We start from the raw sequence: 22404 nt of genomic DNA, 5'->3' as shown, positions 1-22404 counted from the left end.
GAGAGCCCTGAGAGTCCTGGGAGTCTGGAGAGTCCGGAGAGTCCTGAGAGTCTGGCGAGTCCTGAGAGTCTGGAGAGTCTAGCGAGTCCTGAGAGTCTGGAGAGTCTGGAGATTCCTGAGAGTCTGGAGAGCCCTGGGAGTCTGGAGAGTCTGGCGAGTCCGGAGAGTCTGGAGAGCCCTGAGAGTCCTGAGAGTCTGGAGAGTCCTGCGAGTCTGGCAAGTCCTGAGAGTCTGGCGAGTCTGGAGAGCCCTGGGAGTCTGGAGAGTCTGGCGAGTCCTTAGAGTCCTGCGAGTCTGGAGAGTCCTGAGAGTCTGGCAAGTCCTGAGAGTCCTGAGAGTCTGGGAGTCCTGAGAGTCCGGAGAGCCCTGAGTGTCCTGAGAGTCCTGCGAGTCTGGAGAGTCCTGCGAGTCTAGCTATAGTCCGGAGAGTCTAGCGAGTCCTGAGAGTCCTGAGAGTCCCGAGAGTCTGGAGAGTCTAGCGAGTCCTGAGAGTCTGGAGAGTCTTGAGAGTCCTGAGAGTCTGGAGAGCCCTGGGAGTCTGAAGAGTCTGGCGAGTCCGGAGAGTCCGGAGAGTCTGGAGAGCCCTGAGAGTCCTGAGAGTCTGGAGAGTCCTGCGAGTCTGGCAAGTCCTGAGAGTCTGGCGAGTCTGGAGAGCCCTGGGAGTCTGGAGAGTCTGGCGAGTCCTGAGAGTCCTGCGAGTCTGGAGAGTCCTGAGAGTCTGGCAAGTCCTGAGAGTCCTGAGAGTCTGGGAGTCCTGAGAGTCCGGAGAGCCCTGAGTGTCCTGAGAGTCCTGCGAGTCTAGAGAGTCTGGAGAGTCCTGCGAGTCTGGAGAGTCTGGAGAGTCCTGCGAGTCTAGCTATAGTCCGGAGAGTCTAGCGAGTCCTGAGAGTCCCGAGAGTCCCGAGAGTCCTGAGAGTCTGGAGAGTCTAGTGAGTCCGGAGAGTCTGGAGAGTCCTGAGAGTCTGGAGAGTCTGGAGAGTCCGGAGAGTCTGGAGAGTCCGGAGAGTCCGGAGAGTCTGGAGAGTCTAGCGAGTCTGCTGAGTCGAGTTAGTCTTATAATTAAATTTGTCAATTCAATGCATGCATGGTAGAACGTAACGACAACAGATTGATTATAACAAAACAACACATTTCGTGCACTTATATATAATTTAGCGCACTGAATAATATTCAACCAGTATTGTTAGTAAATATTGTTCCCCTTGCAAAGTCTTTTGGAAAAAGGAGGCACAATAGTCGAGGATCTTGTAGCACGTTTCTTGTCCCCATCATCGACAGATCCATCAGTAGATGTACCGTCTGTTTCAGTCAGTGATGTTGTTACAGTAGCATGTTTCTTGTCCCCATCGACAGCTTCTGTTTCAGTAGTTAAGCCTGGCCCACTGTTTTCCTCTTCCTCACTGCATGGAGTTTTTTCAGCCACTTCCAGCCCACACTTAATTACTTCAGCCAATGGAGTCTCAGGGTCGGTCACTGCGTGTGTACACAATGTTTATTCTGTGACACTGATACTATAAACAAAATAGGTAAAGACAAACTTACCCCTTCTAAGTACATCGTGAAGATTTTTAGGAAGTTTGTTAAGAAAGATGTTGGCAGCTCTTACGCGATCACTTGTTTTCCTATTTATTAACGTCCCACTATGTTTGGTAGGATTCAGGAAATCTTTGCTGTCCGTGCCTTTCCCCCACTCAAGTTGGTCGACAGCATTTCTAATTTCATCAAGGGAATGAGTAAATTTCAGCCCGTTGTGAGAAAGATGGATTGCCACAACTTCTTGGTTGCTTACCATCAACCTTGTTCTGACAAAGGTGAGTACCTGTATATATATATGTATGTTACAGTGTATGCATATTATTATGTAAGAGTGCAAGCCATTCAGAGCACCAATATGAGTGGTTAGAAACACCTTTAATTAAGTAAACAGAAACCAGAATTAGGTATCACCACAGCACACTCAATTACTAACAGTATTATTACCTGTCTTATGACTTTTCCATTGCAGTACTCAAGCACTTCCCTGACTGTGTCAGTCACAACACTTTCAAGAGAACTAGTTTTGTCAGTACCTTCCTCAGTTGCAGTGCTATTTAGAGTTACACACGCCATTATTTCATTCTCCAGCTCATCCTTCCCACAGGCGCGTACCATCTTGATTTCATGTATGGTTCAATAACAATCAACAAATGCGCACTAATTAATAAACTTACCTTGAATGTAAAGTAAAGAATAAGAGCCCAGCTTTGCGCTAGTCTGGGTTGTTCACTAAACTGAGGCAGCTGAAGGATCTGCTGCAAAATCCTCTCCACCTCTGCCTCTCCATCTTTTTCGAGGTCTTGTCTTAGAGAAATCACCCAGTGAAGAATGCCAGAAGGCGTTCCGTTAATGATTGAACTCTCTAAGTCACGTCTCGACTTTCTTTCCTCAACGGTAGAGGGACCAACTTTTGGCCTTCGGAAGGAAATTTCCACACATCTGCTCTTCACTCTGTGATTAAAGTTTAAAGTGCAGGTATAAATAGCTGTATATAATTATATGAAAATTGTGGTGTATAACATTCTAATTATGTACACACCTTGGATCATCCTTCAATTTGTCATTGGTTGCTATGACAGGTACAGACAGTGGAAGAAACGCACCACGACGCAAATTGGCTGTTTTAGCCGCTCCATGAAGGTCGACAATGAGCTTGACAACATCCAACTGCTTGCTGTGTGCAGTGGCCTCATCAATACCATATGGCATACACGAGAGGGCACTTCTTTCCATAAAATAAGCATTGGAACCTTCAACGTAAAAGGCATCTTTGGCCATCCCAAAAATACTCAGGGCAGCCTTTAGAGCAGTTGACTTGCCAGTCTCAGTTGGTCCGACAGCAAGCACAATTGGAAATCCTCCATACTTCGCAGCAATGTGGGTGTAGTGACAAGACATTATGGTTCCACCAAGAACAAGGAGAGCACGCGGATAATTGTGCTTGGTGGCTATCTGTAGGCCGTCGAGGAGATCCTTCAAAGGTTCCATTGAGCTGCTTTGGATGGAAAGTTTCGGCACAAGCTCATTGAAGCTGACTTTGTCACACTGTGCCATTATGCAATTGGGTGACCACACATAGGGACTTTCCGTTGCAGATATGCACTCTCCGTTAGACTTGATATGGATGTCATCACCAAACACCCATACATCGCTACCAGGCTGGCATCCTATAACGGTGGTTCCCTTGGAGATCTTAATATCCGAAGCATGCTCTCGTTTGAGAAACTGGAGAAATCTGGTGAGTTCGGAGTCTGAAAAAGCACAAGTGAATCCACCACCGCTCCCAAAAGACTTGTTCAGCTGGCTGATGAACTTTACTTTCTGGTTTGCAGAGTCACTTGTGAAGAAACATCTCCTGCATGTTTGAAACAAATGATCAGTTTAGTAGCATATTGCATTGGTAGCACGTCCTGCATGTGCTCTAAAACAATAATATTTTTCTGCACACATGACAGTAGAAAAATGATGTGAGAAAACTATGCTCTGGTGATATCAGATATCCCACAGTCACAACTTCAGCCTATTGTTGGAACCACAACTATATACTTATTTGTGGGTTCCAAACTCTACATTTTTAATATCATTTATAGGCACATGGCTGAGCTATAAGTCAGTGGAAAGTATGTTTTAATAATTTTTATTGCACTATAATGGAAAATGGAAATACCCATGCAGTTGACCAGCTATAATTATACAAATCCCTCAAAGATAAAGTATGTATACATACAAGATGTATGCAGTATATTATACAGATTGAGGTATTGCACACCCATGCACTTAACAAGCTACAAGGTGTGTCACATGTGCTGTAATTAACTGTATATAGTTAGAGGGAGGGTTAGATGTACCTGCTAACACCATCCATTTCGCGTTTCACTTCACAGTAAAACCCAGTCAATTCTCTCGCTTCCACTAGTGTCTTCAGCCTGATTGCAAAATCACACATGGCCTTATCTTCTCCTTTTGCTGATTTCCCAGCAGTTCCGAGTTCCCAATTAATAAAAAATTCTCCCTTTCCAGAATCCTGAAAGAATATACATGCAGCACAATAATTAAACTGAATTTTCTCAAACTGCATGTGGCTTCAACAATTAATATGTGCAATGAAATGTGAGCTCTGCATGCTCACCTGTGAGCTTGTGGAATTAGAATCCCCGAAAATACTACTGCTGTCTCCATCAGTCTCTCGTGATGCACACATGGTTATATGGCACAATGATACAATGATGAGCTTGTTCTTCGAACTGGTTCTTCTTTGGAACAACAATTAGGTACTCGCAGCGAAATTAATACTTAATTGATGATTACGCGCATGTGCTGTACATAATTACAGTCTATAATAGCCTGAACAAGCGGGAGAAGTCTCAACAAAATCATAGTTTGCTCTGTGTATAATATTCTGGATTTGGCTCAATGTCGCTCTATATTTGCAAGTCTTGCTCAAGCAGTTATGCACACAGCAGTAGTCTAGCTCGACATGTAAGGCAACACAGAGAAAAGGCTCTAGGGAAGAGTCTAGATCTGACCCAAGAAATCTCTTCACAAGAAACATCAGAAATTGGATATATCTGCTGTATTACTTGTGACTCCAGGTTAGATCGATTGAATACTTAATGGCACATGATTACACAGATCATGCAACTGCAACTTCCACATTATTATTAGTTTCTTTCTTACAGATTTCGTTTCGTACAAGAGTTAATCCAACATCTAACACAAGCTCACGAAACAACTGTTTATACAGAGAAACATGAGTTTTCTGGCTTTTCAGAGTTTTTAAGATGGAAGGAGGGTGAAGAAACTCGAACCTGCACACAGTATGTGCAGCCGTGTGGATCCCGTGTCCGCTGTGGAGTACGTACTTGGTACTACTATTGTAACAGATCAGGAAAATCTAGATCAACCACAAAAGGCCTCAGAAATTCGAAGTTGCAGGGCTCGGAAAAATTAGGTGTCTACTGTACAGCTCACCTAATTGTAAGTCAGCACACAGGAGGAAATGTGCTGGTTAACTTTTGTTCCACGCATTATGGCCACACTCCAGAAGAAGATGTAATGCATTTACGACTCCCTAAGGACTTCAAGCTAGCTGTATTCAACAAACTGTTGCAAGGGGTGACGATAGATCGAATTCTAGATGACATTAGAGACAGTGTCGATGAAGGTGGCCTGAAACGGTGTCATCATAGCACAAAAAAAGATATCCAGAATATCAAAAGAGTGTGCAATGTGGATGGAGTACAAAAGCACTCAAACGATTACACAAGTGTTGCTGCATGGGTCGAAGAGCTGAAAAGCATGGAATTTTGTCCAGTTATTGCTTTCAAACCGCAAGGGGTGTCTAGTGAAAGAGAAGGAGTGAAAGACAACGATTTTTTGTTGGCACTTCAAACCCAGTTTCAGCTCGAGATGATGAAAGCTTTTGGAGGAAATGTAATTTGTGTAGATGCCACCCATTCAACTAATTATTACGAATACCTGCTGGTAACTGTTATGGTAGTTGACGATTTTGGGGAAGGAATTCCAGTTGCGTGGGCTATAACTACACGAGAAGACACTTGTATGCTGGCCTATTTTTTCCTAGAATTGAGGAAAAGAACTGGTCCCCTTTCCACACAAGTGTTCATGTCAGATGATGCGACGCAGTACTGGAGTGCTTGGACAGCTGCGTACAGCAGTATCAACACCACAAAACTGCTGTGTGCCTGGCACGTAGATCGTGCTTGGAGAAAAGCTCTTAAGGAGCGTATTCCTCTCAATGAAAATCGAATTGACGTATATCACCATTTGAGAACTTTACTGACAGAACTGCAACCTGACAAATTCCGAAGTTTGTTGCAGAAATTTATCAAATTGTCACCCACAATTTTGCTCTTACTTTCAAAGAAATTACACGCCAAGGGTGGAAGAGTGGGCAACCTGTTACAGAATAGGCAAGTTTGTGAACACAAACATGTATTTGGAATCTTTTCATCGAGTACTGAAAATTGTGTATCTAGAAGGAAAGAAGAATCGACGACTTGATCAACTTATACATATTCTTTTGAAGCTTGCTCGTAATAAGGCCTTTGAACAAGTACAAAAAGTTCATAAAGGGAAAACAACTTATCGTATTAATGAAATAAATCGAAGGCACAAAGAAAGTTCTAAGATGATTTCTGAAGGCTGTCATCTCCAATCGATTTCAAACAAAGAATGGAAGATAAGTTCTCAGACAACCTCCGGAAGAATGTACACTGTTCATTTGGAGAATCAGTCCTGTCCTTTCTCTTGCAAACTGAGGTGCGCAGCATGTGATGTATGCATCCACATGTACAATTGTTCATGTGTTGACTCGGTTGTACATACTACAATATGTAAACACATCCATGCTACATGCTTTCTGGCCAAATCCACGAACAATGCAACAAGTGCATGCAGACTCAGCCACTGAAAGTCATTCTTTAACTACAGCTTCAGACAAAACGGATAGGTCAGAGATTTCTAATTCTATAGATGATTTATCAGGCTCAGACATTTCTCCTGAAATAAGCACTGAGGAATCGAGACAAAAAGCTATTTCCCTCATTAATGATCCTACACACTTAAGTACCATCCTCTCCAATGCTGGAGGTCAAATTGATATGCTGAAGAAAAGTGCATTTGATCATTTGCACCAGTTGCACACTCTACTCACATCTTCTGACAGTAATGATGCAGTTCGAAGTGTCACTGAGCATATCAAAAGCGGTATTAATGTTCTTAAGGCATATGAAACAAGGAAAGAGCATCCCACCTTACCAATCAAAAGCCGTTCTTCACCTAATGCGCTTAATGAAACTCAAATCAGATTCCAGTCAATAAAGAACAAGAGGCCGCGACATACAGGGATTGCTAAACTGTCAGTTGCTGCTATGGCTAACTGTAAAGAAAATCTGTCTAAAGTGGACATTAATGTATGCATGTGTTGTTTGCTACAAAGAAGATGACAGGCAATATGGTACATCTGATCGAGTTCATTGGGCTCAATGTTCGAAGTGCAATCTGTGGCTCCACACTTTGTGTGGGAGACCTGTAAACGAAAACTCTTTTCTCTGTAACCTTTGTACATAGTAAATACATGTCTGAAAAAAAATAATAATATATATTTTCTGATCAAAACCATTTATTATGAAATTATTATGTGCTTGTGATATACAATCATGATTAGAATTCATAGTACTCTACTCTATAGAGAACACTATAGCAGACTCTAGACTTTCAGAACACGCTAAACTCTCTGGACTCTCATCATTATCTAGGACTTACCAGACTCTCAGGACTCTCAGGACTCGCTAGACTCTCCGGACTCTCAGGACTCTCCGGACTCCCTAGACTCTCCAGACTCGCTAGACTCTCCAGACTCTCCGGATTCTCCGGACTCTCCGGACTCTCCGGACTCGCCAGACTCTCAGGACTCGCCAGACTCTCCGGACTCGCTAGACTCTCCAGACTCTCAGGACTCTCAGGACTCCCTGGACTCTCAGGACTCCCTGGACTCTCCAGACTCTCAAACTCTCAGGACTCTCCAGACTCTCCAGTCTCTCAGGACTCGCTAGACTCTCAGGACTCTCAAGACTCTCCAGACTCTCAGGGCTCGCTAGACTCCAGACTCTCCAGACTCTCAGGACTCGCCAGACTCTCAGGACTCTCCGGACTCGCCAGACTCTCAGGACTCGCTAGACTCTCAGGACTCGCCAGACTCTCAGGACTCTTAGGACTCGCCAGACTCTCAGGACTCGTCAGACTCTCCGGACTCCCTAGACTCTCCAGGCTCTCCAGACTCTCGTGACTCGCTAGACTTTCAGGACTCTCAAGACTCTCCAGTCTCTCAGGACTCGCTAGACTCTCAGGACTCTCAAGACTCTCAGGGCTCGCTACACTCTCCAGACTCTCAGGACTCTCAAGACTCTCCAGACTCTCAGGGCTCGCTAGACTCCAGACTCTCCAGACTCTCAGGACTCTCAAGACTCTCAGGGCTCGCTAGACTCTCCAGACTCTCAGGACTCTCCAGACTCTCCAGTCTCTCAGGACTCGCTAGACTCTCAGGACTCTCAAGACTCTCCAGTCTCTCAGGACTCGCTAGACTCTCAGGACTCTCAAGACTCTCAGGGCTCTCCAGACTCCATCCAGACTCTCAGGACTCTCAAGACTCTCAGGGCTCGCTAGACTCTCCAGACACTCCAGACTCTCAGGACTCGCCAGACTCGCAGGACTCTCCAGACTCTCAGGGCTCGCTAGACTCTCCAGACTCTCCAAACTCTCCAGTCTCTCAGGACTCGCTAGACTCTCAGGGCTCTCAGGGCTCTCCAGACTCCATCCAGACTCTCAGGACTCTCAAGACTCTCAGGGCTCGCTAGACTCTCCAGACTCTCCTCGCTAGACTCGCAGGTCTCTTAAGACTCTCCAGACTCTCCAGACTCGCTGGACTGCACGACACATTATAATTATTATTAGCCGCCCCCTAGGCTAGCTATGGTGCAATTATAATGAGATTCACGGTCATTTTAACCCTTTCTACACAGGCTAACGTACTGCATTTAGCCACTTGTTATCAGTACTGACACTACACAAGCTTGTAGCTGCCAGCTTGGCCTGGGAAATATCTTTGATAGCTCTGGTAGAGGTTCATCATCACCAAGGGTACCAATAGTGACAGCTGACTTGTTTCCTGAGGATCTCATGCTTTCTTTCCAGCTCAGCTAATGGCCTTCAAAATTCAGAATCAGTAGCCATTTAATACTGGGTGTGACAATACCACCCATGTATGAATAAACTTGTGAGGATCCATCAAAAACATCATAACGCAAGAACAAATAAATCATCAAACATCAGGAAAGTTACAAGATGACATAATGAAAACAGTTTCATGATAGAGTTTATTTTCCCTTCTTGGACTTGAGTTTTCTCTGATAGAACTCGAGCTCCTTGCCCTCTAGAATGTACCCATCACACCGGCCACTCTGCCCTGGTCGGGATGACACGCACGCTGCAGACAGTGGACACATACAATATGGATTAGTTGGATACTACTATACTAAACTATATTCAACTTACACAGCTAGCCTATTCTTAAAAAATCACAAAAAAGACTCAGCCCCCCTCCCAAATTGTACAACGACAACACAGATACATTCTAAACGACAGGGTTCCAGACAACGTACACTACTCACCTAGAAGTCTTCCAGTGAGGAACTGCTCCTCTACGTGTGGGTCAATCTTGGAGGTGGATTTCCTGGCAGCAAGCTTCTTCTGAACGTGGTTTGACTTCTTAACAGATAGAACATCATCTTCAGTCGATTCCTACAATAAAATAACGTATAATTATCAATCAAACAAACCAATACCAAATCACTAACACAAGGACAACTTTCTTACCTCTGTCTTCTTTGACTTCTTGCGGCCTAGAGGAATCCCATAATGCGCCTCAAACCTACACAACGAAAGTCAGGGTATAATTATAATCAATCACTGAACCAATATGAGAATTCAAAAAGCATATATATAGTTGGTTTGCTCACAGTTAGGTAGATACTCGTATAAGTAGGAGCTCACCATTGCTTGAAGGGAGTGCAGTCGATCAACACTATACAGTTCTTGACTAGAGTTTTGGTACGCACAAGCTCGTTGTTGCTGGCATTGTAGACAACATCCAGGACACGGCATTTTCTCGATGTAGCTGAACAAGTAAAAGCAGAAGATAAACTCAATTATGTGGTATACTATGTATAAATACTAAGTACCTTCAGAGCCCCAGGAGTAGTTGCCATTGTCCAAGCGCATTGCTCGATGCTTTGAATTTCCGCCACGAGTTCTTACCAAGTGGATTCGCTTTGGCCCAATCTAAGAAGAAATTCGATATATTAAAGACACATGGCTAGACGTATGCATGACTGTGACGTACCTTGGTACCAGCAGGAGGCCTTCCCAACTCAAACTTTCTCTTCTTGCGAATGGGGGCCCTCTTGCCCCCCGTCGACCTTCGCTTATGCCAACTATCTCTGGAGATACCTACGCGCACAAAAACACCACTAAATTGCAAATACACACAGCTTTAATCCATCAGTATTAGTGGCAGTAGTAACAATTCATTCATATAAGAGATTAACTAAGATACACACCACACACACAAACACGTTGCACTCACCCATCTTGCCTTGATGAAAGAGATATTAGGGTATACTGCGCATGTGTAAATACACGTGGGGGCTAACGGAATAATCATGAGCCCCACCCCTTTTAGCTTGCAAACAATAATTAATTAATTTCTGAGATGCAGCATCTAACAGCTCTTGTCTTGCTCCATCTTTTGCTCCTACCTCTTGTCTATGCTCAAACAACAGGGTGAGTTGGTATAGCTTATAGTAGAAAGCATACACAACAAGAGACAAAATCGACATTTAGATTTTCGAACACACAATAATTATATAAAATTATATTACAGATCTGGGAGCTTGGATGTATCCATTGAAGCGTGGATAGCAGTAGGTATAGTGGCTGTAGGATTCACTGGTATAATCCTCATCAACTGGGTGGTCTTCTTCTGGCGCATCTGCAGGATATGCAGTGATCACAAAGCTGAAGAGGTAAGCTGTGTGTGTACCTTTAACTGATCAAATTGTCACAATACCATCTGTACTCAGAGAAATTTCAAGATCAGGCTGAGTAGAAGATTAGAACGTGAAGAGAGATATCGTAGGCAACCTCATGTCTCCGATACCGAGCTAAGAGCAGTTGCCTTGAGAAGAACGAACAACCACCAGGTATGGAATTGAAAACTGTGAAAGCTAAAAAGGTTTGTCATTACATTACAATATATAGGTCTCCAGTCCAAATCAGCCGAGATCATCACAAACAAGACAGGAGCCCATACCATCTACTACACTGGCTGGTATGGCAAGAACGAATGCGTACCAACAGAGAGGACCATCCACTGCTAATGGGATTCCAAGATCTACTTCCAATGGTAGCAGCATCACAGTGGCAAGCACCAGTTCTAATATTGGTATCAGAAGGACAAGCTCTAACTCAAGCAGCCAGTTGGGGATGGTTAGATTGAGCTACAACTCAAATGAAATTGGAGCCTTGCAATCGTCCAGATCCACCTCACGTGGCAATGGCATTGACCATGTACCTAACACCATGCCCAACAGCCTCCAGCCCTACAGATGTGCCCCCGGCCAGATCCAGCCAGCCGGACCGAGGGTAATGATTGGCTCCGCCAACTATAGAGTACAACTACAGAGCTTGAGTGAGGTTGAAGAGATGGACGTGAGACCAGAGGCCAGCGAAGGACCACCCAAATACAGCCAACTCTTCCCTGAAATGGAGGTGAAAATACGAACACAAAAACACGTACACTCTTGTAAACTAACCCCCCCCCCTCGTAATACACTATGACTATGTGCATTGTTGCATTCAACGCTTTTTGTATGTATACACAGGAACAACAAGGAGCTCAAAGTCAAAGGGACAAAAGCACTAGTCCATTTACATTCAACAGACCAGGAAGAACACAAGAGTTTAACCAACTTAGTTCATGGCCAAACTTTAAACTGTAGATTTTTGAAACTTTTTATTGGCAGTTGCTTAATTAATAATTTTATTTCTGAAAACAAGTTATACATGTATGAAGATCTATGAACCAATGAGAAATGAACTACAGCTGCAGCTAATTGTTTCTCCAATCTCATTGATCCACTCTTGAAGGCCCATTTGGTAGCTTTCTTGTCAGCTCTTCTTTGCTGCAAGGGAGAGGAGAGGGAATTTAATCACATAACATGTATGTAAGCTACAAAAAGGGCTACTAAATACATTCCCAGCATTTTGAGAGTACTAGAGGTGGCTCTGTAACTAGAGTTCTAATCATCTGAATTTCATAGCTTAGAAGGAGCCCGTTCAAATGCATGGGTATGCTCAAATCTCAAATCTCCAACGGGCCATAATTTCCCATTTTCAGGAAAAGACGATGTGATGGGCCATGGTATTTCGTCAAAAAGAGACCCAAAGTAGACTTTTGATTTTAACACATCATCTGGAGGCCTATCTCTAAGCTTTCAATAAAATTGGACCAATGGAACAAAAGTTTATGGTCATTCAAATACACGTTGGGCAGACTTTAAGATGTACTAGCTAAGGGGTTAGGCCCCAAGTTAATTATGTGGCTAATGGCTAACACACCTTTCTGTCTTCTTTGATGGCTGCCTTTCTGGCACGCTTCTCATCCTTCTCCTCATGGCGAGGTCTGCTCACTGAGGCGGCACACATAACAAACACAAGCCATAAACTTTTGCAAATGCTGCATGGGAATGAAAATAGCCTCACTTTCTTTTCTCCCCTAATTTCTGACTTGCATGGCTGCAACACAGCCAGTCAGATGGCACGACTACCTTCAACACCTCAAGTCATCCTCATAGTCAATGCCATACTTGTACTGCTCCAGGTGATGGTCTTCACTGGGAGGAGGGTCCTATGGAGGGAATAAATGCATAAACCAAAAATCTAGAATATAATAATAGAACCAGGCAAGCATAGCTTGAGAGAAATAGTATTTCAGCTGCTCAATGCTTCGGACAGAAATGATTTTATTGGATACCATAATTATATCATATATCACCAAATGTAATGCCCTAACACACCTCACGCTTGATTCTCTCACTGCTTTAATAATTTGATATCAGAACGTACCTGTACCTGGAGAGCCTTTAAGACGTGCTGAGCCTCATCAACATTCTCTGCCAGAGGATCCTGCTGACTACGTGGCACCAAGCGGTACGTCTGTGCATTCTTAATGATGAAACCCTGACCCATATATACCATGCATGTACATGTATCTTATTAAAAGCAAAACATACATTGTAGCATAATTATATATCAATATAAATACAGCAGTATATGCAACACTGAATATGGTCAGTAGAATGGTTTCACAGACACAAGCTACATGTACGTACTCACCAGTATTTTGGTTGCACTTAAGAGCAAAGTGAAAAACATACCTTCAACTCAGGCAGTATTATTAATTTTACACACTGTTTATGCTGCCTCTGATATATAAACAACTATTAACACTAGAACTAGCTACATTTGTTTGTGGGTGGGTGGGGACATGTGGATTGTGTGAACAACACATGCAGCTTAATTGTTGTGTATTTTCTTGATGATGTTTAATTATATAACATTTATGTTCTTCCCTGGGACCAGCTCACTCTCTCCTTTGTCTGGTCGTGCGTCTTCTTCTGCAAAGCAAATTTCTAACATAATAATACTTCTTCATGGTATGTGTACTTCGCTACTGCCATGCAGGTATGCACATTTTCTTGCCACAAACTAGGGAAATTCATTTTAGGGGACATACAAAAATGTTCCATGATTAGTTACCACCACATTATAGTAATTATTTGTGCGTTTAAGATTTTAATTTACCTACGCTTCCAATACCACTGTCTGTGCGTAGTGAATGCCACTGTCTGTGCCTAGCACCTGCAGAAAAAACATTTCTGTACATTTAACTTAATGAGATTCATTGTATTACGTTAACTTTTCACTACAATACACTTTTAAGTTTTCGCTGAAGTCCATGAAACGTACAAGTAGACCAAATATAAAACATTGCACTCACTTAAAATCCTGATTTCCTTTGTAGGGTCAAAGATATCCAGATAGTCTCTTATGACCCTCTTGCATCCAGCATCGCTTAGCCATAGACGAAGATTTTCAAGGTTGTCTGGTTCAAGATCCAATTGCTTCTCTGCTAATTCAAAAAACTCAAGCAAAGGAACAGTGTAGTTCTTGTTGTCTAATGGCTTTGATAGAGTGTTGAGAGTTGTGCGAGGATTAAAAGTATCTCCTGCTGTATTGATAATACAGGTTGCTATGGCTTCATCGTTTGCAATAGCATCCACTATCTTCAGAATCATTGAACGAAGGTGAACCATTGGTGTAAGCAAAGCAGGCACGAAGTACGTTTTAGTAACATATTTTTTCAGGTCTGCAAGCCGATCAGCAGGGCAAACTTGGGTCTCATTTAAAACATACCAAAACTTCGCAAGACCTCCTTCCTTATCTTTGAGAGTTTCATAGTAGATTTGACTGATGAGATTCTCACCGTTCAGGACTGATTTCATTGCATTTTGTGGTAGAATGGCAGCCAGCAAAAAGCACACTCGAACATAATTTAAAGATTTAGGTGGGATTTCTGAACTGATATTTTCAATGTACTGCAAACTGTCATACTCCATATTCTCAGGCTCGACAAAAGATGATGATGCCTTGACTAAGAAAACCTACAAGCAAGACAAAAATGGTGGCAAACGTAACAGTAAGAAGCTAGAACACTTGATCCAGATCATGAGCCATAGCCAACTAGCTACAGTTCATGCAAGCTCGCTATATTAATTGTGAGTCCAGATTTTTAACTAACCTAGCCAGCAAATATTTTTCTCTTACCTTGACTTTGCTGGCCAAGGCTTGGTGCTCTGGCTGAGCCAGGAGCTCCACCACGTCAGTGTGACCATTCTCAGAGGCAAAGTGGAGAGCTGTTTTACCACTCAGCTAAACCAAGAGTGTCCATAATAAAAAAAGTTATAGTACATAACACTACATACCTCATGTGGTAGAGTGACCTCTGCACCTTTCTCCACCAGTAGTCTCACACTGTCTACCTGTCCAGCCTCAGCAGCTAGCATCAGCGGTGTCATGCCATCCTACACATACCACACATTATGATGCCGAATGTGCAAAGTGAGTAAGTGGAGGGGACATCTTTGAACGGCCATAACAATTTTAGTTCTGTTAGTCCAATAACATTAATTTTATGATTTCTGAAAGCATAGAGAGAGGGCTTTTTTGCCAAAATACCATGGGCTCATGGTCTTTTTCCGAAAATGGGAAATTTTGAAATTTGAGATTAATTTTAAGCATAATCATTGGAAAAATCTTTCAAAGCTTTCAGAAAATCATTAAAATTGTGTCACCAGAACTATAGTTACATAGCCAGAACTCTCAAAATATTGGACGTACTCTGTTTGCTAGGTTTAAATCTGCTCCAGCTGTCATAAGCATATCTACCAACTTTGGGGACTGCTTCAAGACAGCCAACACAAGAGGAGTCATTCCATCACTCTATTGGAACACAGATACACAGTTGAATTAAGACGATAGTAACACATACAACTTACATGTTTACTGTCGATAATATCCTTCTTGAACTTACTCCGTAAGAGTATGTCGACAATTTCGAAGTGTTTCCCTTCTATGGCCAAGAAAAGAGCGGCTGACTTTTCTTCCTGTATTCATAATGTGCAGTCAACACAAGATGTTATTTATTATAATTCTGAGAACTCACAAAATTTAGAGTATCAGGATTCATTTCTTGGTCAATTTCTAGGAAATATTCCACAACTTGAGTGTGCCCAGCACCAGCCGCTACCACCAGTGAACTTTCCCCCTCCTGTTACCATGGTTATTATCTATATACATATATGCACACCAACCTCAGCAGTGTTAAAAGTGGTGGCTCCATATCTGTGAAGAATCTTGACCGTTTCGTAATGCCCTTCTTTTAGAGCAACGAAAAAAGCGTTACCCTATACAGAATTGGTTCGTTAATAATAGACAATGATTTAGGCTGGCTCACCAAGGTAGGAATGTCAATGCTTTTTGAGTCTGCACCACACTGTTCGAGTTTAGCTTTAACAACCGCCTCAATCACTTCGATTTGGTTTTTTGCAGCTGCCTTCATCAAGGGAGAGAAACCTGCCTGTAGGTATAATTATCATGTCAATCTGTAATTGCACGCATGAATACTCAGCTTACATTATCAAGCAACCCGATCAGTTCACTGTTCTCTCTGTGCAATAGAACAGCAATTGAAGGAAAAACTTCATTTACAGCAATGTGTAACGCTGTTTCCCCATTGGCCTACAATAAGAAAAAAATCCATTATTTTGTATTTAATGCATGGGTACAAATATGTACCAATGTAACAGTTGTGTCAGCTCCAGCTTCAATGAGGAAGGATACTAGGTCCTCGTGTCCACATTGAGATGCGATGATGAGGGGTGTTTCTCCATCCTAGAATAAGGAATCGAGGCATGTGACTACAGCTTCAAATTATTACTGACATACCTCAGTGAGGGTTTCATTCATATCCACATCAGGCTGAGCAAGTACTTGGCGAAGCTTTTCAATTCGACCACTTAAAATGGCTTGCTTCATCCACAAAGAGCATATTACCTATAAAATAATTAGAATGAAATAGCTTATAGCATTTGCATGCGCTCACCTTGCTATTGGCAAATCCACTGTGCTCATCATAGATGCATTCATCATCAAGGGTTACATTCATGATTAGATGCTCTTCTAAGAAAGTAGCAGAAGCAAATAACTCACTCAGTATACAACAAGCCGAGCTTGGCTGAATTAGCCACGTAATCTCCAGAGACCCAAACACAATGCTGTACAGAAGAGCTGTTAGACAAGGAATGCTATATCGTTTCCGTATGTTATCCCACAGTTTACCAACAAACTGCAAAGATTCATTGCTGATATTCACACATACACGAAGTTTTCGTCGAAGGTCATTGCAAAATGGAGACTCAAATTTTTCTTCTAGCCATTCAGGATACTCTTTATCAAGGTAGTAAGGTAACTTGCTTGCTAATTCTTGTGCTACCTGGTAACCATTCAGTTTCTTGATGTACGCATCTAGCAATTTCTGCATCGTTTCGTCAACCACTATAGCAATAACCTGTCCAACAAGATCGTAATGGTCGTAGCTCCAGAGCTTTTTTACTTCAAAGAATATGAATAGATCTCTTATTTTTCGAACATGTTTGGTTCGTGAGTAAAAGTGAGGGCATTTATCAACAACAATATTGGATTTAACCATACTAACAGTGATATTTTTCGATTCAAGATTTGCTGCAATTTGGTTTGTCAATTGTTTAAATGATCGTTTGATACCACTAAGAATGTGGTTTTTTGCGTACACTTGAACAGCTTTACATTTAGCATCAGTCAATGATTCTGCACAGGCCAAGAAAAAGACACAAAATGAAAAGGTCTATAGACATGTACTGTAACACTACGTCTATATACAGAAGATATATAATTATTATCACTGTACCTTCATTCTCAGAGCTAAAAAGATCAGAGCCAGTACTTAAAGAGGCAAAAGAATTTGTAAGCGACGACCCTGTTGATGTGGTAGAATCTCTTCGGATATGGATGTCACTACGAACCTGTTCGGCAAGGTAGTTTTCACCAACAATGCCAACCTCGAGGGCTATGATCAATTTTTCCCATGTTGCTTCTTCAATTCTGTTGTTGATCCATGCTTTTGAGATCTTCCGTGCTAACTGAAGTTGGTTATGACAATTTTCTTGTTCTATTATCTGTAGTAACTCTTTTTTGAGGCCTGGTAGATAAAGTCCAAGAATTTGAGGGTATTTAGCTTGGACAATTACATTTGTAACTGCATCTACAGTCAATGTTGGGTCAACAGACATCTCTATAATTATATAAGGGACAACAGACATCTCATAATTTATATATAGCTAGCTAGCTCTCAATTTGTCTACAGCTAATTTAATTATGACATCATGCAGACTACACATTATCTATAGATTTGCCAAGTTATTTCTATGCTTTTATAATTATGGTAAAAGTATCTTAACAAGTAGTTGGCCATCATACACAGGCAACTTTCAGGCAATTTGTTGCCTATGGTGGCCTTTAGATTTACAAAACAATTCTGGCCAGTTGATTCATTTTCAATGCTAAAACGTACAGCGGCAAGTATTGATAAGCATTCTTGGAAATGTATTTCATGCAAATAATTGTCCATTTTTACGTCATACTAGGCTTTTCAAGAATAGTATCAGTCACTTTTGACTGCATGAGCCCCTTTCTTTGGCTTACGTTCAACATCCCGACCTGCGTACATTAATTTTAATTTCTGATGGGTTTGCGCATGCCTAGACGGATAGAAATAAGCAGAGAGGTTTGATTCTGCCGCTGGAAAAAGGTGTTTCCATTTCAGTTTTACTCTAATAGCTTAGCTAATCTACTTATCTACACATGTACACACACCACAACCTCAGGCTCAGTGGAGATTGAAGGCTTCAGGGTCAGGCACTTCTTCAAGCTCTTCCTTATTGAGTCCTCAACCAACTATTATTGGCTTCAGGGTCAGGGACCTCGATCTTCTTATTGAGTCCTCAGCTAACTATAGTGTTGGCTTCAAGGTCAAACACCTCTTCCTTATAGAGTCCTCTCCAACTATTGTAGACAAAAGGTCAAACACCTCTTCCTTATAGAGTCCTCCCCAACTATTGTAGACAATAGACTAGACTAGTGACCCCTCAAAGTGGTATCTCTACCTTTGGTGCATGACTGACTTCGATCCACACTACAAGAGATCTGGAATTATAGGGCAAATAGACTGAGTGCAGCTGTTGTAGCTATATAGCTTTAAGAATTTTGCATGCTGGTACGTCCTTGCAAGAATGCTTTGAGCTCAGAAACTACTACTATGTACTTGTATGCTTGACACGTCAACCATGTGCTGAGATGGAAACAAAATAGTTACTGACAGTTGCTCAAATTTATTTCTGAAAACAAGTTATATGAACCATGAATGAGAAATGACAATAAAACACAAGATTAAACTACAGCTGCAGTTAGAAGTCTACCAGCTAATTGTTTCTCCAGTCTCATTGACTCACTTTTGAAGGCCAACTTGGTAGCCTTCTTGTCAGCTCTTCTTTGCTGCAAAGGAGAGGGGGAATATAATCACATGACAAAAGTACACATGTAAGCTACAAAAAGGGCTACTAAACACAAAATGGGCATTCCCAGCATTTTGAGAGTACTAGAGTTGGCTCTGTAGGAGAGCTTAGAAGGAGCTCGTTCAAATGGTACGCAAATTTGCAACGAGCCATAATTTATCATTTTTAGGAAAAACCATGGGGGCCATTGGGGCCATGGACCACGGTATTTCGTCAAAACAGGTCCATTTGATTTGAACACATCATCTGAAAGGTCTATCTCTAAGCTTCAGAAAATCATAACAATTAATGTGATTGGACCAATGGAACAAAAGTTATGGCCGCTTAAATACACGTTGGGCAGACTTTAAGATATATACTAGCTAAGGGGTTAGGCCCCAAGTTAATTATGTGGCTAATGGCTAACACACCTTTCTGTCCTCTTTGATGGCTGCCTTTCTGGCACGCTTCTCATCCTTCTCCTCGTGGCGAGGTCTGCTCACTGAGGCTGCACACACAACAAACACAAGCCATAAACTTTGCTCACAGAATTGATCAAAAAAGGTTTTAGAAATAAGGTACAATGTACATAATTATGTGTACTGGTACAATGTGTGTGTGTACACCACCAGGCATTATGCATACAGCTTTTTTTAACATTCAGAAACCAATTAAGCACTATCATAATCACTACCTACAAAAGCAACCTGATAAGATTTTCCTCACCTTGTTTAGGCTGTCTCTCCTTGGGCAGGGAGCCAGGGATCACTCCGAGAGGCAGGTTGGACTTGGAGGAGAGTTTGATCTGCTCCCTGGTTACAGAGGGTGTGCCAGGCTCCACTATCTTAGTGGGGTGGTTGTACAGGTTGGAGTATGTACTGTATGGAAGAGAAAGACATTAAAGGTATGGTTTAGAACAAGCCATAGTTAAGGGGAAAGCTTTCTGCACACAGTTGATGCATTTGCTATGAGAATAAATATGTACTCAGGCTGATAAAACTGTCTCAAAATGTCCTACATAATTATACTGTACCTCAAAATACTCTCACAGTCCCACTTGTCCTCTTGTTTCTGTGCCACCTCCATCAACACCGGCAGCTCCTCCTCACCCTCACTTCCATCACTCTCCACATTATCACTGTCCCCAGAGTCAGTGGGCTGCTTACTGCTCCTCACGGCTGGTTGAGGGTGGTGAACACCTCTCTCTGATTCAAGAAGCTCCTGAACACTGCAAAACAGTAGAAAGCGATTTTTTGTGTACACACAATTTATACTCACAATAAGAGCAATTTGGGAAGTAAATCACTAAGCTCCAAGTGTGCCCATACAACCAAAGTACAGGCTCCTCTGATTCAATCTTACTCTGTGGACAAAAAGTACAGGCAGTAAATAGCGACACTCACGTGTTTATTTGACTCTTGAAGTGTTTCTCATAATTCTCGACGACCGACTGTAGTAGGATATGCTCGTATTCGTCGCCTCCACCAGCCTCACACTCCACACCACCTTCACACCCCTCGTCCACAGCTCCCAGCTCATTGTCATCATACTCAGCCATAAACTGTGGGGGTGGAACCAAACATTTTAACAAAAAACCAAAATTTGATTAACTGACTGGCCAGCCACATGTACAGTACAACACTGTACAACAGTACAATACACAGATGGACTATAGGTAAGAACAATTCTTACCTCTTCAAAACGGTCATCCAGTAGCGTGAGAGCTGCAATAACAGAATTGTGCACAAGGTAAGTAACAATAGCGCAGCAACGTACTAAACCAACATACACTCAACAGCATGGTAATCATAAACTAGATCACACCTACAATATAGTACAGTATTCAATGAGTACTTAGCAACCCTACTAACTAACAGATGATAGATACTCTGCAATGTACGTACTTTCACTCCTGGGTACTACAGATGAGCTGAGGGAATATTGTGTGAATCTTGTGGACTTCCTCTCAGCACCATCACTCATATTAGCATCGTCAGAGCTGGCATTTGATTGGTCATCCTCCTCTGGATCTGATTGGTTGTCTCTAGGGCCATTGTCCACACTAAAGTCCACCCTATTCTTCCACCACGGAGCATTGCTTGATCTGTAACAGTGACAAGGAATAAACAGAGAAAATGGCAGTGGGAAATCATGATTCTCAACAACATCTGGGTATCACAACGAGATAGGTTGCATGAGAAGAGCATTATAAGGTTTCTACGATTCAAAATAAGGCATGGAGTTTAATGCTAATTCTAGAAATTAATGTCAAAACACAGAGCATAAGTTATTAGACCACCCCCCTCACCCTGTCTCCTCGGTGACATAGACTGGTATCCCCGGCTCTCCAGAGTTGGCCAGCAGCACAAAGTCATCGTCCAGGTCTCCCTCACACTCACTTCCATTCATCTCAGCCTCTTCAAGAGCAGCCACTATGTCAGGGTCCCAGCCAGGTTGGGGACCTAGGGAAGGGGAAGGGGGGAGAGGGACGTCATAACTAGTACAGTATGGATATCAAAAGAGCAGGTTGGGGACCTAGGGAAGGGATACTCAGTGTCAGTGTATATAATGGATATCAAAAGGACACACTATGACACACACATACCTAACGTATTGTTATGCACATTGCACGATTTGTATTTTAGAGGATATTTTAAGCTTGTGGGAGTTGCTTGCAGAGTACTAATATAGTTACAGGACAAGAAGTACCTGTCACAGGGAGTATCTTGCCCATTTTCCCCTCAACAGCCACCTCTGTACCGAACAGATCACCAGGGAGACCCAACTATGGAGACAAGTCAGTTAGATTAGCATTACAGTTTCGATACATTGATATTGAGAATGAAAACAGTGTTCACCTTCTTTTCGCCCCCAATGGTTGGTTGGTCTCTATCGGCCATTCTGACTGGCTGCAGGACAGCTGTCCCTGGCTCCTTGAGGTGTTGCAGGTAGTCGTACTCATCCTCATAGTCAATGCCATACTTGAACTGCTCCTGCAGGTGATGGTCCTCACTGGGAGGAGGGTCCTGTGGAGGGAATAGATGCTTAAGTTACAAACTAAAATCTAGGATAGAACCAAGTAAGCATGCTTAGTATTTTAGCTGCTCAATGTATACAAACAGAAACGATTTTGTTGAATACCACATCACTACATAATGTGACGCCCGAGCACACTTCCACGCACATTGCTTCAATAGTTTGGATACCATAGCAACAGAACGTACCTGTACCTGGAGAGCCTTTAAGACGTGCTGAGCCTCATCAACATTCTCTGCCAGAGGATCTTGTTGACTACGTGGAACCAGGCGGTACGTCTGAGAGTTCTTCTTGTCAATAAATGGTTTCTTTTTACGACCCTATTACAGTAACAAGTATAAGTGAAGCATACATTGGGTGTACGTATAGCTATAGTTATTGTATGTCACAAATGTACTTTCATACTACAGTACACTACCAGCTACAGCTCAAAAAGAATCTTACCATAATTCAACTTCACTATCATACAAGCCACGTGGTTGTAAATGCTGGGCGTGGCATGCAGCTGTACAGTACCTCGATTATAGGCCGCTTGAAATCAGGG

General features: G+C 42.4%; 8 protein-coding genes across 10 annotated transcripts in view; 3 read left to right on the top strand and 5 right to left on the bottom strand.

The window, feature by feature from the left end:
- Positions 1 to 8758, bottom strand: part of LOC135332127 (uncharacterized) — a 45432-nt gene extending 36674 nt beyond the window's left edge. The window contains exon 1 of the mRNA XM_064527452.1: positions 8616 to 8758. Within this exon, the coding sequence (XP_064383522.1) occupies positions 8616 to 8738 (123 nt within the window). The 5' untranslated portion in view covers positions 8739 to 8758. The remainder of the gene's footprint in view (positions 1 to 8615) is intronic.
- Positions 1184 to 4301, bottom strand: LOC135332137 (uncharacterized). The gene is made up of 7 exons (XM_064527477.1): positions 4166 to 4301; positions 3885 to 4060; positions 2576 to 3391; positions 2211 to 2487; positions 1981 to 2151; positions 1543 to 1819; positions 1184 to 1473 (listed from the first exon to the last, which is right to left on the bottom strand). The coding sequence occupies exons 1-7, from the start codon at positions 4235 to 4237 to the stop codon at positions 1184 to 1186; spliced, it is 2079 nt and encodes a 692-aa protein (XP_064383547.1). The 5' UTR covers positions 4238 to 4301.
- Positions 4450 to 6060, top strand: LOC135332142 (uncharacterized). The gene is made up of 2 exons (XM_064527484.1): positions 4450 to 4628; positions 4716 to 6060. Exons 1-2 carry the CDS (start codon positions 4450 to 4452, stop codon positions 6058 to 6060), a joined length of 1524 nt encoding a protein of 507 aa, XP_064383554.1.
- Positions 6438 to 8465, top strand: LOC135332002 (uncharacterized). The gene is made up of 2 exons (XM_064527307.1): positions 6438 to 6971; positions 7773 to 8465. The coding sequence occupies exons 1-2, from the start codon at positions 6438 to 6440 to the stop codon at positions 8412 to 8414; spliced, it is 1176 nt and encodes a 391-aa protein (XP_064383377.1). The 3' UTR covers positions 8415 to 8465.
- A 103-nt stretch (positions 8759 to 8861) lies between the features above and the next one.
- LOC135332151 (small ribosomal subunit protein eS8-like) lies at positions 8862 to 10281 on the bottom strand. The gene is made up of 7 exons (XM_064527500.1): positions 10202 to 10281; positions 9959 to 10065; positions 9798 to 9897; positions 9610 to 9733; positions 9433 to 9487; positions 9228 to 9357; positions 8862 to 9043 (listed from the first exon to the last, which is right to left on the bottom strand). The coding sequence occupies exons 1-7, from the start codon at positions 10203 to 10205 to the stop codon at positions 8934 to 8936; spliced, it is 630 nt and encodes a 209-aa protein (XP_064383570.1). The 5' UTR covers positions 10206 to 10281; the 3' UTR covers positions 8862 to 8933.
- A 16-nt stretch (positions 10282 to 10297) lies between these two features.
- LOC135332146 (uncharacterized) lies at positions 10298 to 11743 on the top strand. Its single transcript, XM_064527492.1, has 5 exons — positions 10298 to 10398; positions 10499 to 10640; positions 10698 to 10817; positions 10876 to 11385; positions 11499 to 11743. Exons 1-5 carry the CDS (start codon positions 10328 to 10330, stop codon positions 11613 to 11615), a joined length of 960 nt encoding a protein of 319 aa, XP_064383562.1. The 5' UTR covers positions 10298 to 10327; the 3' UTR covers positions 11616 to 11743.
- A 1362-nt stretch (positions 11744 to 13105) lies between these two features.
- Positions 13106 to 18366, bottom strand: LOC135332134 (ankyrin repeat domain-containing protein 17-like). Of its 2 annotated transcripts, none has more exons than XM_064527473.1 (15): positions 17183 to 18366; positions 16340 to 17082; positions 16183 to 16290; positions 16033 to 16128; positions 15871 to 15975; positions 15692 to 15814; positions 15549 to 15641; positions 15401 to 15505; positions 15234 to 15341; positions 15076 to 15177; positions 14661 to 14759; positions 14503 to 14607; positions 13676 to 14339; positions 13480 to 13536; positions 13106 to 13292 (listed from the first exon to the last, which is right to left on the bottom strand). In XM_064527473.1, the coding sequence occupies exons 1-15, from the start codon at positions 17592 to 17594 to the stop codon at positions 13225 to 13227; spliced, it is 2988 nt and encodes a 995-aa protein (XP_064383543.1). In that variant the 5' UTR covers positions 17595 to 18366; the 3' UTR covers positions 13106 to 13224. The 2 variants fall into 2 exon arrangements, with proteins under 2 accessions (XP_064383543.1, XP_064383544.1); XM_064527474.1 differs by having other exon boundaries at positions 18154 to 18365.
- A 280-nt stretch (positions 18367 to 18646) lies between these two features.
- Positions 18647 to 22393, bottom strand: LOC135332143 (protein LTV1 homolog). Of its 2 annotated transcripts, none has more exons than XM_064527485.1 (12): positions 22305 to 22393; positions 22049 to 22180; positions 21683 to 21850; positions 21534 to 21609; positions 21133 to 21286; positions 20729 to 20928; positions 20517 to 20548; positions 20228 to 20385; positions 19858 to 20052; positions 19551 to 19702; positions 19256 to 19332; positions 18647 to 18825 (listed from the first exon to the last, which is right to left on the bottom strand). In XM_064527485.1, exons 1-12 carry the CDS (start codon positions 22305 to 22307, stop codon positions 18721 to 18723), a joined length of 1452 nt encoding a protein of 483 aa, XP_064383555.1. In that variant the 5' UTR covers positions 22308 to 22393; the 3' UTR covers positions 18647 to 18720. The 2 variants fall into 2 exon arrangements, with proteins under 2 accessions (XP_064383555.1, XP_064383556.1); XM_064527486.1 differs by having other exon boundaries at positions 22055 to 22180.
- Positions 22394 to 22404: the final 11 nt, after the last annotated feature.

The sequence above is a fragment of the Halichondria panicea genome, chromosome 2, assembly GCF_963675165.1.
Source record: "Halichondria panicea chromosome 2, odHalPani1.1, whole genome shotgun sequence".
NCBI classification, from domain to species: Eukaryota; Metazoa; Porifera; class Demospongiae; order Suberitida; family Halichondriidae; genus Halichondria; species Halichondria panicea.
This window is presented reverse-complemented; position numbering and strand designations above follow the sequence as displayed.